We start from the raw sequence: 12,394 nt of genomic DNA, 5'->3' as shown, positions 1-12,394 counted from the left end.
AAATCAGACACTTCACAATATTGTCGCTTTCCATGGATTTTCCACAAATTTCAAGAAAACAGTCCTCTACAAAATTGTGACAGATCGTCTGGAATCGTAAATTGTGGTCAGCTTTTCGAAGAGGATGATGATGCCCAAGCAGGAGTGCATGGATGGCTTTCATCACACGCAGGAACATTCTATGACGATGGGATACAAAAACTAGTTCCAAGCTATGACAAATGCTTGAAGAATGGTGGAAATTACATAGAAAAGTAGTTTAAGGTCTGTAGAATGCAATGCAAATAAAAAAGGTACAAAACTATTTTACTTTATTTCTTACACCCTTTCGATACTTACTTTCCGAATACGCCTCGTATATATTCATTGGCTGTTGTTGACCTTACATAATGTTTCTTGGGGCTATCGTGAATGGTTCAACGGATTTTAACTATGTTCGTATTTTTTATTGGAAACACAGAAGGTTGGAAACACTGCATACCCAATGAACACCGACAAAACACAAGCACGACGTGTGATGATCTACGAAGGTGTACGCGCCAAAGGCTATTGTGCGTCGTAAACCTGTCAAAGCCGAAAACAGATTTCTTCAAATTTACAGGAGAAAGTACTTTCGGAAGGTCGTAGAAGTGTTTTCTCGTATTTTTCAATGTATTTGGCCGCTAATTCATGTATTTTTCTATAATAATGTCCGTCCAATGCACGAAAGCTGTTGCTTGCATTTCCATCCATGTACTTGAACTGGATATTGCGAGCATCTGATGACGTAATCCCCGGTAAGTGTTTCCAAACGGAGGAACGGAGAAAATGGAAGAGCGTAAATACAGAAGAGGGAAGACACAATTACAGGATACTGAATAACCAGCTAAGAAGAGAAACTGACAGGGCAAAAGAACAATGGATGAAACAAAAATGTGAATAAATTGAAGAACTGGAAAAAAGAGGAAGGTATGACTTGATGTATCGTGAAGTAAACTGCTTGGGCTTCCAAAAGAAGAAATGGAAAACAATGTGGATGATAGAAGACGAGGAAGGATGTGAAATCACAGACAGATAAGGAATATCGAATGTGTGGGGTAAGTACGTTGAAGAGCTCTACCAGAAAGAGAATCGCCCAGACTGTCTGAATGTAGAAAATGAAGACGACGTGCCTGATGATGAGAAAGGATACTATATCCTGAATGAAGAATTTGAGCAAGCACTCAAAGAAATGAGGAATGGGAAAGCAACGGGCACTGATGAAATTCCTGTTGAACTTATCAAAGGTCTGGGAGATGGAAAAAGAGAAATACTGCACTTATGCAATGAAATCTATGAGAAAGGGGATTGGCCACAAGATTTCACTGAGACTGTTTTGGTACCTCTGCAGAAGAAAAGCAATGCCAGAAAATGTTCTGAGTACAGGACAATCAGCTTGATATCTCACTCGGGAAAAATTCTTCTAAGAATTCTGAACAGACGCCTATACTTGAAGGTCAGTGGCAAGTTAGAGGAAGAACAGTTTGGTTTCAGGAAAGGGATACAATTGGTTTACTGAGGACCATTGGGGAAAGATATTTAGAGAAAGGAAAGGAGGTGTTTGTAGTATTTGTAGACCTGGAGAAAGCCTTTAATAGAGTGAATTGGGTTAAACTTTCAGAAATTCTGAAGAAAATTCGGATAGATTGGAAAGAGAGGAGACTTCTAAGCACCTTATACATGAATCAACGAGTTAAAGTGAGAACAGGAGACGAAATGACAGAAGGCTGTGAAATTGGAAGAGGAGTACGACAAGTATGCTGCCTATCGCCTACTTTGTTTAATATCTATTTAGAAGATATAGTGAAAAATTGTTTCCAGGGAACAGGAGGTGTCACATTGGGAGGAAGAAGAATAAACTGCATAAGATTTGCTGATGACATGGCATTATTCGCTGAGGATGAAATAACCATAAATAGTATGTTAGAAGAGTTAAACAACACCTGTGAGCAGTATGGGATGAAGATTAATGTAAAGAAGACAAAGGCAATGGTTATAGGATGGAAACCAAGGAATATTAATGTCAGAGCAAACAGTGAAAGAATCCAGCAAGTGGATAGCTTCAAGTACCTAGGATGCACTATAAGCAGTGACATGAGCTGCAAACAAGAAGTGCAAATGAGAATCGCAATAGCAAAAGAAGCTTTCAATAGAAGAAAAAATGTTTTTTGTGGACCCATGGACATAGGTCTAAGGAAGAGATTAGTGAAATGTTTTGTGTGGAGTGTAGCACTATATGGTGAAGAAACCTGGATGTTGAGAAGAAATGAAGAGAAACGACTCGAAGCTTTTGAAATGTGGACATGGCGAAAAATGGAGCGTGTAAAATGCATGGACAAGGTAAGAAACGAAGCCGTACTGAAAAGAGTTGGTGAAAAAAGATCTATACTGGAGACCATCAAGAAGAGGAAAAGAAACTGGTTAGGGCACTGTCTAAGAAGGAACTGCCTGCTAAGGGATGCCTTGGAGGGAATGGTTGAAGGAGGAAAAGTCCGTGGAAGAAAGAGATATCAGCTTATGGATGATATTAAATTAACTGGGTCGTATGTTATTACGAAGCGTAAGGCGGAGAATAGGGAAAGCTGGAGATTGCAGTGAAAAACCTGCCAATTAGGCAGAAAACAATGAATGAATGAATTGTCCAACCTAAAGCAACCTAACCTAACCTTACCGTGATGGTGTGTGGGGGCTATCGTGAATGATTTTTGGGGCTATTTGTGGAGGGTTTTTGGGGCTATGCAGGAATTTTTCGGTTAAGAAGGTTGAAACACTGCTTTGCCCTTTGAAACACTACGCTAGTCAAGATTTGCCCGCCATTTTGCGTGTTCAGGAAGTGAGAAAAGAACAAAGGTATGACTTGAGATGACCGGACCCCTCTCCGATTTTCTTCATATTTGACATAGTTCACTAATTGAGGCCTCCTAATCACGAATCTGAAGTTAAAATTTGCCGGAAACATCTAGAAATTGTGAACCATTGTAGCTAGCCTCACGAACCATTGGCGCTAGACCCACAAACCATTGGCACGTGGTTAGGTTTGTTTCGGTTAGGTGAGGCAAACATAGTTAAAATTTGGTGTCATGGTAGTATCAGGAATATATAGTATATATTTGCTTGTGAAACAAACAATTTTGCGAAAATAAGACTGTTTCCATTCCGAAAACGGAGCGAATTGACAATATAGAGAAAGTCTCCAATTTTGTTAATTTTCGGTATACTAATTGTGGCCTCCTAATCATGAATCTGTTGTATAAAACCGGGGGTCACATCTGGAAATTTGAAAAATAGCCGATTGATTTATATGTATGTATGTATGTATATATGTGTGTGTGTGTGTGTGTGTGTGTGTGTGTGTGTGTGTGTGTGTGTGTGAGTGTGTGTGCGTGTGCGCGCGTAGTTTTACGAACAAAAATGTAATCTCCTGTCATTGTTTCCATCCACGCCGTTGTTTTACAAGAAAATGATTTATGATGTTTAATTTTAGTACGAACCCTATTTTGTCGATGAATTTAGGGGTGAAATGAGTGCTAATGGAACCTAACCTAACAGACCTAACCCAACCTCGTGTGAATGGTTCGTGGGTCTACCCGTGGATGTTTTTTGGGGCTAACGTCAATGGTTTGTGGGGCTACCCGTGGATGGTTTGTGGGTACCCGTGGATGGTTTTTGGGGCTAACAAACAATGTTTTATCAAAATGTACAATTTCCAGACGTGACCCCCAGTTTTTTACAACAGATTCGTGATTAGGAGGCCAAAATTAGTTAGTATACCGAAAATTAACAAAATTGGAGACTTTCTCTATATTGTCAATTCTTACCCCGAAAACTAACGCCTTATTTTGCAATTTCTAGACGCTTCCGACAAATTTTAACTTCATATTCGTTAATAGATATATGTTAGATCTGTTGATATGCACATGTTGCTTCTGCACGTTGCTTCTATCTTCAGGATAATCAAGAACATCACCATGGCGAACCGAATGTGCGCAATTGTGAAACGGATTGTCTGCTTGGATTGAGTGAAATTTATTTCAATTATTGAATTTTTCAATTACAATCAATCAATTAAATGAATGGTTTCAGCAAAAAAAATTGTGCTTACACTTAGCAAAGCTAAAGAACATGTAAATAAACACGCATACCTATTACAGTGGTTCTTGATATTTCATAGAAAAATTCATCCAATTACCTTATAAGATAAGCGACAATTATACAGCGATAAATAATTTAATATATGTAAAGTTAATCATTGAGGGAGAACTTCATTAACACGAAAAATATTTATCCAAAATCGCACTAACTTGGAGTCCTTAGCGCTCCTCTTCCATTCATCACTATTGGCAGATCATACACGAACATAAAATATCTGCAGCATTCCAGGAAAAATAAAATAAACAGACTTTCAGCAGCATTAAAGAAGAAACCAGCCCTCAAAAATGTAATTATGGAATAACCAGTTCTTTAATAAAAGTCATCTTGTATATCTCGTAGTCCGTTCTTGGGTGAATCCATTCATTTTTTACTGCGATTCTTTCTTTGGTTTCTTTGTTTTTGGTGAATTTTCAGTCAGGGTAACATTGTCCCCATGATTGTAATAATTTCCAATATGATGAGTCTAATACTACTGAGACTGAGCACGAAATTTATTTTTACACAATATGTCATCTTAGCTAGATTTCGATCTCCCAGCGTGTAAATGAGCACTAGAAAGTTCTCACAGAAATAAACCTTTTTAAATAATATTCATGCGCTCAGAAATATAAATTCCGGGGTGTATTTCCAAACAAATATTATCAGGCAATTAGCTAAACCGATCATTATACACATGTGATCAGCTGTTGTGTGTGTGATTAAGAGTGTAGAATATTACAAGCATTGTTTGAAACTGTGTGTATTGAAGTTGGACTAATTCGATTTACTAGTTCTCATGGTAAGAATTTATATATACTTTTGTTTTTCGATGTTTAAGGCATTTACTTATCATCCATGTCCTTTCTACAGTCTATACTTAGATTGTTACCACTCCGTACCAGAACTTATAAGATTTTCACATCAAAAGACAGTAAAATTTATTAATCTGTTTTGTCTGTGATGTATTATGTCGTCTTATTTCTCGTATATCTAAGAAGATAGATTTTTCTTTCTCTTTAAAATAATAGCCGCTTGAAGAGGTTTTCTCCCCGCTTTGTTTATTTAGAGAGGATGATACTTTACTGTGTAAGATAGTCGGCATTTTTGTTTGTGTTTTCACACAAAATATTTGTTGTTTTTGTCCATTAAGTCATAATTGTGTTGTAAAGCAACATAAATTTAGTGTGTGTTTATAATTTATCTTGCATATTTTATTTCCTTAGCATAGCTAGGAGCTTCACTTTTCAGTACAAAATAGTTGTTTGTCTATTTTGTACTGATCAATAAACATCATTTTTACACTTTCTGTTCACGATAACCCCACTATCCATTCACGGGGTCGAGGTATGCCTACGAGGTTAGGTTAGGCCTGTTAGGTTAGGTTCAATTAGCACTCATTTGACCTCTAAATATGTGCTTCATCATCTAAAAAATTCCTCAGTACGTTCAATTGCGCATATCCGGACAACATCGGTTTTTCTCGATTTACTCCTTCAGGAAATTTTTGCTCGCTTTGGGATTTACGTTGTTGAATTCCTTATAAAATAAGCTTTCCAACGATATATGACACGTATTCCTTAGGAAAAGGACGTAAACTAGAGTCTTACCTTACATTGGAAAAAAAACCCTGCTCACACGTCATCTTGTCGAACTTCCGCGTGGTTGCTACACTGTGAGGGGGTTACATAACCTAACGCACGGAACATTTGATTCACGTAGTCGACGGTAATGGCGGCACGAGCTATCGTACAACGGAGATGCATGATTGACGAAAAATACCTTATTTACAGGCAAAATACCTTGCACGATTCTAAATAACAATTTCTCCGGCTTCAGAAAGTCCCCAAGAATGCAATTCCGTAAGTACTTTCTTGTATTTTCTCCTGTAAATTTTAAGAACTCCGGCTTATACTACTGTTACCAAATTCATTCCCAGATCTACAAATTATTGTATACATGAATCTGAAAAGTATATATTTAATTGGAAAGTGATTATATATATATATTTTTAATCACCTTCATTTAAGCGAAACAACCGTGATATGAAGAAATTAGCAAAATTACAATTGAGGAAAATGTGACCACTGTCAATGCCAGTGAACCTCCTACTTACGTGTTGTGTTCAATTCTGGGCTCTTGTTCTTTTGATTATATAATGAACACGTTTGCTGCTAATCAAAATTTTAACAATCCATGTGCTGACATTTTTTCTCTCATAATATGTGATGATTATGATATCTTGGCTGTAGGCAACAAACAACCCAATATTTATGCATTTAATGTTAACATGAAGTTGCTACAAGAAACTTTGGGTAACATTATGGTATAGTGAAAACACATTTCTTCAAATTTACAGGGAAACTACTTACGGAACTGAGTTTCCTTAGACTTTTGGAAGCTCGTGGAAGTGTTTTCTTCCTTCGTTCAACTTATTTGGCCAGCAAATCATGTAGTTTTCGACATTAATGTATCTCCGATGCACGATAGCTGTTGCCACCATTACCATCGATTACGTGAATCAAATGTTCCATGCGTTCGATTATGTATCCCCCTGTTAGTGTAGCAACAATGCGGTAGTTTTACAAGATAACGAGTGAGCGGGTTTCTTTTTTTTCCAATTTAATTTTCTATGTTTTCCTTACCTAACTGAACCTAACCTAACCCTCCGTGAATGGTTTGTGAATCAATTTTCGCTTAAAAACCTTCTGTGAGTAGTTTATGTGGCATTTTTCAGTTAATAAGTTTGGAAACACTGCATATCAGCTGACGATAGACAACGTGAGTCAAGATTTGCCCGCCATATTGTGTGTAACGAAAGCGAATTAGCAACGAACAATAAATACTTGTAATATGAAAAATTAAGTTTTTTTCAGTGAAAAAAGCAAAATCCCACGTTCAGAAATGTTCTGCTATGCATAACAGGTAAGTACAAATATAAATAATTAGGAAATAAACGAGTGAAATGTGTTTTCACTATACCATACTGTTACCAAAACTTTGTGTTAATCTTGTTCTTATGCAAACACAGGGTGTTAAGTGCCAACGAATCTCAAATTATGCTAGATTTAACATCATTGTGCTAGGGTTGGCGTCGCTGCCTGCTTCAAACAACTTCCAGCTACATTTTATGGCTTGGGTCTGTGCCCTCTTTTTCATTCCCTGATGCGCAGGGGGCTGGGTCCGACTCTTGATGTGTTGAAGGGTGCTTCAGCCGCATCAAAGGGTCCTTCCACGAAATTTGTCGGCCCCCACACGATGTCGAGGTAGGGAACACCATCAATGTTACCGGTGCATGTGCAAATGTGCTTACTGTGGGTTGCCCTGTCAGCAGTCACCTTCTTCTGGCTGTTGCACTCCATACACTTCTTGGCTAGGTCGTAAACTTGCATCTTGTCAGCCAAAAGATGTGATAATTTTCGAGGGTGGGTCTCGTGCGTGTGAAGCAATTCAAATATTGCCACCCTGTGGCCATATTATTGGTTCACGTCTGGGAAAATCCCAGCCGTTTAGTGTTTCCTGATTTATTTTTGAATGACTGCATTTTGCATTACCACGTTCACAGAATTTAGCTGTCAGTTTTGTCTGTAACACTTAACCCTATGGCGAAAGAATCCTCTGAAGGCCAGGTTTGCCAAGTGACTATTCATTGGGTGATATATGTTCAACACATCAGGTCCCTTCTCTGTTGTTTTCTGGCATTTGAAGCTTGATCCCACTACTTCAAGTAGCACCCAATTTCCAATTGTTGTCATTGAAATTTTGGGGGTTCCCCCAAAAGAAATCAATCCTGGAACCTCTTGCACTAAAGGCTGGAGCATTATACTCCATGAGGCCTTAGAAAGATCGCTTCGCAGGCTTGCAGCAGACGACAATATGGGTGTGTGTTTGCGAGAACCAATCAGGTCCACGAATGAGCGAGCCCTTTTGCCACAGCTAGCTAGTGACCTCTGCCTCTTACTACCTTGGCATGTTTGTTCGGCTGAGGAGCAGACGACACGAGAGTATCAGCGTTAGTGTGCGAGCGACATCTGCTGTTACCCCATGAAGCGCTCTTTCTAAGGCCTCCTGCAGTATAGCCATTTGAGTACACAGGAGCTCGTATCTGTAACGGTGTCCGATAAAATTCTGGATTGAGCTCAATGACCTTCTACACCTTAGCGACTATACTTTGGTATTCAAGCAATGTCTTGTTCACAGAGATTACTGTCATTTCTTGGAGTTCACATACTATATTTGCCCTGCAATATATTACTAACTTGCTAGTCTGTGTTTTTATGCTCATATGTTCAATTGCATGTTCATTCTATTGACCATCATTGACATCTGTTGATTTAGTGTTTAATTACACAATCTTTATGTACCCTCAAAAAATTACTATCTTGCCCTGAATATATACAAATATGTTTCACAGGTTCTCAGCTCTCTCTAAGACATTAACTTTACAATGGTAACAGTTCATACATCGGAGACACATTTCTTCATTTTTACCGAAGAAACTACTTACGAAAATGAGTTTTTCTAAGGCTTCCAAAGTTAGTCGAGGTATTTTCTTTCAACGTGGTATCTATTTGACCGGGAAATCATGTCAGTGTTTCCAACCCCCCTTTTTTTTAACTATGCTTGCCTAACCTAACCTTATCGGAATAGTTCGTGGGGTTATCTGTCAGCTACCCGTGCATAATGTACAATTTGCACACGTGACGAACACGATAGTAGGTATTTTTCGGTGAAGAAGGTTGGAAACACTGATATTTGAAAACAAATGAAGCTATATCATTCACAAAGTAAGCAATATCGCACTGTTATGTGCGTTCGGTAGCACTTAGAAAAATGCGTTATTTTAGTAGAAAAAGTGTTTGTTTTCGTGTAAAAAGCATAATGGCACTTTGAAGTATGTTCCGCAATACACAATTGGTAAGTACGAATCATGCGAAACACAAAATATCAGATTTTTATGTGTCTTCGATCTATGAAACTGGTACCCTTTACAGTTATGATGAACGAGATATAACTATGGTCTTGTAAATTATCAGTAGACCTTGGATTTTTAGGTTTTAAGAAGTGTGCTTTTTGGTTCCTAAAATAGGCTCTAAAAACCATAAAATAGGTTCTAAAACCTTAAAATAGGTTCCAAAAATCCTAAAATCTGTCCTAAAAATCTTAAGTTATGCTAAAATAAGCTTGAAGTAGGTTCAAAAAAACTTAATATCATTCAAAATTTCTGAAAAATGCTGATTAGGTATAGTCACCGGCAATGAAAATGAGACACGTATATCCTGAAATATGTATTATCTTGCATAACGTTATATGTGTTGCCTAACCCTCCGATGATGGCAGAACTTAAGATTGGAAATTTGCTAATAAAATCCACTCTTCGCCATATAGTTAGGCAACAATCATTTTTCATGTTTTCCACAGTCAAACTCCGCAATTTTGTTTGTGAGGATCATCTTATATGCTGAAAATGATCGTTGAACAAAAACATAGTCGGTGGTGGAAACTTCAATGCTGAAATGTGTGAATGCCACAAAGCACCTAAGTGACGTGAAAGTGAGCCAGACCACGCAGATCAGACTACTTTGGATTATACATGTAACAGTGGCACCAAACATTTTGCTGTGTTTAGAGCTTTGAAAAATCACCATGGACTTGGAGGAAGGAATATCGACAGAGAGTATGTTTCAAACACATCTGTCATTGAATTTTTTTGTGACCAAACACAGCAAATGCCTCTGTGACATGAAAATCCTTTAAAAATATATAAAAACCTGAAAAAAAAGGTTTGATTTAGGTGCATATACCTAAAATAGGTTCTATCTAGCAAGCAAAATAGGTTTTTTAGCCACTATAAAACTTCATCAGTTGTTGCATTTTTTAATGAAACTCTGACATAACTTAAATTTCTTACGTACCTGTAAAGGAAAAAAATAGGTTAAAAACCTAAAATCTGTGGTTGCATGGAGATTTACCGAAGTATCGAGCAAGACAGTGAATCTCAGACAGTAAGTAGCACCTTGTATTGATTTTTACATTGCTCAGTCTCAAAATTATGATAATATGTCCAAAGCTATCTCATGTGTGCCAATGCGTTTATTTTATTACATTGATGGGGAAGCAGAACATAATTCCATTATCGTTAATGATTCACCATGGATGTGTGGTGTGAAGCATCAGGCTTTGGGCTCGGGCTACGGGATGCATCCTGGTTCAAATCTCCTGAGAGGGAAGCATAACTTTTCTCCCAAGATATCGGCCAGTGTGTGGGACCAGTGGCCACCCACCATTGTGAGAAAATTGGGGAGTTACAAATGAGTAGCGTAAACTGGTCGTGGAAACTCGTAACGATGACTGAGGGTTTGTTGTGCTAACCACATGTTGCTCCGCAACTGGTTGGTTAATCTCCCACACTGTTTCAGTTAGAAACAGTGTGAGAATAAATAATGACATGCCTATTATTTTGATTTAATGATACGCATGATACAGAGTACACACAAACATTAAAAAATGCATACTATACTGATTATTTAATCCATGATCGATTGAATTCGCTTGAGTCGGTCGTGAGTGAGTGTGGTGTTCACACTTGCTTTTCAGGCATAATTCAACAAATTTTCATTTTTCAAAATTTATTTTTGTATATCTAGTGATCTATGTATAATATCCCTTCTTCTTTATTACATTTTTGCATTTTTTGTAACACTTTGGGCTTCAAGTAGATGAATAACTAACTATTCCACCTTTTCCTTTCATTGATGCTGTGATGGAAAATGAGCATTTCACAATGTAGTTTTGTATTTCCCAATATACTCTACCTGCCAACCTCTTAAATCTTTATTTTTTTCCTCATCGGCTGGTTCCTGACTAATAACTTCTTGAGCTTTGCTGGCATCTGTAACGAGATTCTTCAAACTCAGAAGGTAATTGTAGATCAACTTCGTCGTCTTTGTTTTCTTGTAGCACTCCCTGATTGTTGAGTCTCTATTAGACATTTTTCACATATTTTACAAGCTGATAAACTTTTTGTATTGTCTGTTCACATGACAAAAAACATATAGGTACAATAACTCACTAGAAACAACGCTGATGTATTGACTAAATAATGTACAAATGTGGGGAAAAAAATATAATGCGATCGGTTGTGGGTGGCCTGTGCACTCACTCTGACAGCACTCTTTCCACAACAATGGTTTATCTCATACTGTCCTTTTCGTCATTTCATAAGAATGTGTTCACATCACTCCTAACGCCTCCCCGATGGCATAGTGGTAGCATCCCCTCCTTGTAATCAAGAGGTCCCGGGTTCGATACCCGGTGGAGGCACATAGTGGTTTGGATCCCACTTTAAACTGTAGGTCCAGTCCCGATTAGCCTTACTGTGTATAAAGTCGACTTAGAACACCGATTCTATCAACATCACTCCTAGCACACTAAAGTCAGCTAGAGAGCACCACAGGCCAGTAATTTAAAATAGTGTTAAAATGGAACTTAATTAAAATTGAAATTGAGTGCAGCACTCCCCTGCTACCGATTGCGGGTTAAAGAAAAAATGGAATGTGAATTTCCATAACAGAACTCAAAATATTTTTTTAAACCTAGTCATATATAGTTAATAATGAACTACAGGCACAGTGAGCAAGCTAATGTATTAATATTTGGATATTACAAAGGTACAGAGCCAACACAGAGCAGCAATCACTGTTCAAAATATCCACCTCTGGCCTTCACACAGGCCCGAAGTCTCTAAGGCCAGTCATTGATCGCAGCATGCACAGTCTCGAGGAGAAAGTCCGCCACTGCCTTCACAAGAAAACGCTTGAGGCTCGCAAGGTTTGGATGCCTCTTCCTACAGACCATTCCCTCCAAAACAGACCACAATCTGTACTTCAATGGGCTGAGGTCGGGGTTGCTGGAGGGCCAGAAATGAAATCAGGCACATTCCTCTGAAACCACTCCTGTGTGGTCTTTGCCTTGTCGGCCAGTGCTGATTCCTGCTGGAAGCTCCACGGCTCATTGTTGAACATGGTGCGGGTCAACGATTTCACAAGTGGCTCCAACACTGTCGCTTGATACACTTTTGCAGATGTTTTCACACCATGTTCACAGAAGTGGAGGTAAGTTGTGCCATCATACGAACCCCCCCCAGCAAAGCATCACTGAGGCGGGATGATGGCCTCTGAGGATCCGTGCCGTGTTTTCACGAGCTTCCTGGGATCTCGAGGCATAAACACAGTCATTTTGACGATTG

General features: G+C 38.4%; 2 protein-coding genes across 4 annotated transcripts in view; one reads left to right on the top strand and one right to left on the bottom strand.

The window, feature by feature from the left end:
• Positions 1 to 4,426, bottom strand: part of LOC146005315 (tyrosyl-DNA phosphodiesterase 2-like) — a 38,805-nt gene extending 34,379 nt beyond the window's left edge. Inside the window, exon 1 of one of the 3 annotated variants that reach the window (XM_083144465.1) lies at positions 4,161 to 4,426. The gene's annotated coding sequence lies outside the window, so the exon portion shown is untranslated. The remainder of the gene's footprint in view (positions 1 to 4,160) is intronic. The other 2 variants (XM_083144466.1, XM_083144467.1) reach the window with 2 other exon arrangements.
• A 409-nt stretch (positions 4,427 to 4,835) lies between these two features.
• LOC145977761 (ras-related protein Rab-32-like) overlaps positions 4,836 to 12,394 on the top strand; it is a 58,165-nt gene continuing 50,606 nt past the window's right edge. The window contains exon 1 of the mRNA XM_083110030.1: positions 4,836 to 4,948. Coding sequence (XP_082966156.1) covers positions 4,946 to 4,948 — 3 coding nt within the window. The 5' untranslated portion in view covers positions 4,836 to 4,945. The remainder of the gene's footprint in view (positions 4,949 to 12,394) is intronic.

The sequence above is a fragment of the Lepisma saccharinum genome, chromosome 23, assembly GCF_977018435.1.
Source record: "Lepisma saccharinum chromosome 23, izLepSacc3.1, whole genome shotgun sequence".
Classification (NCBI taxonomy): Eukaryota; Metazoa; Arthropoda; class Insecta; order Zygentoma; family Lepismatidae; genus Lepisma; species Lepisma saccharinum.
Note: the sequence above shows the minus strand (reverse complement) of the source record. Positions and strands in the feature narration are given on the sequence as shown.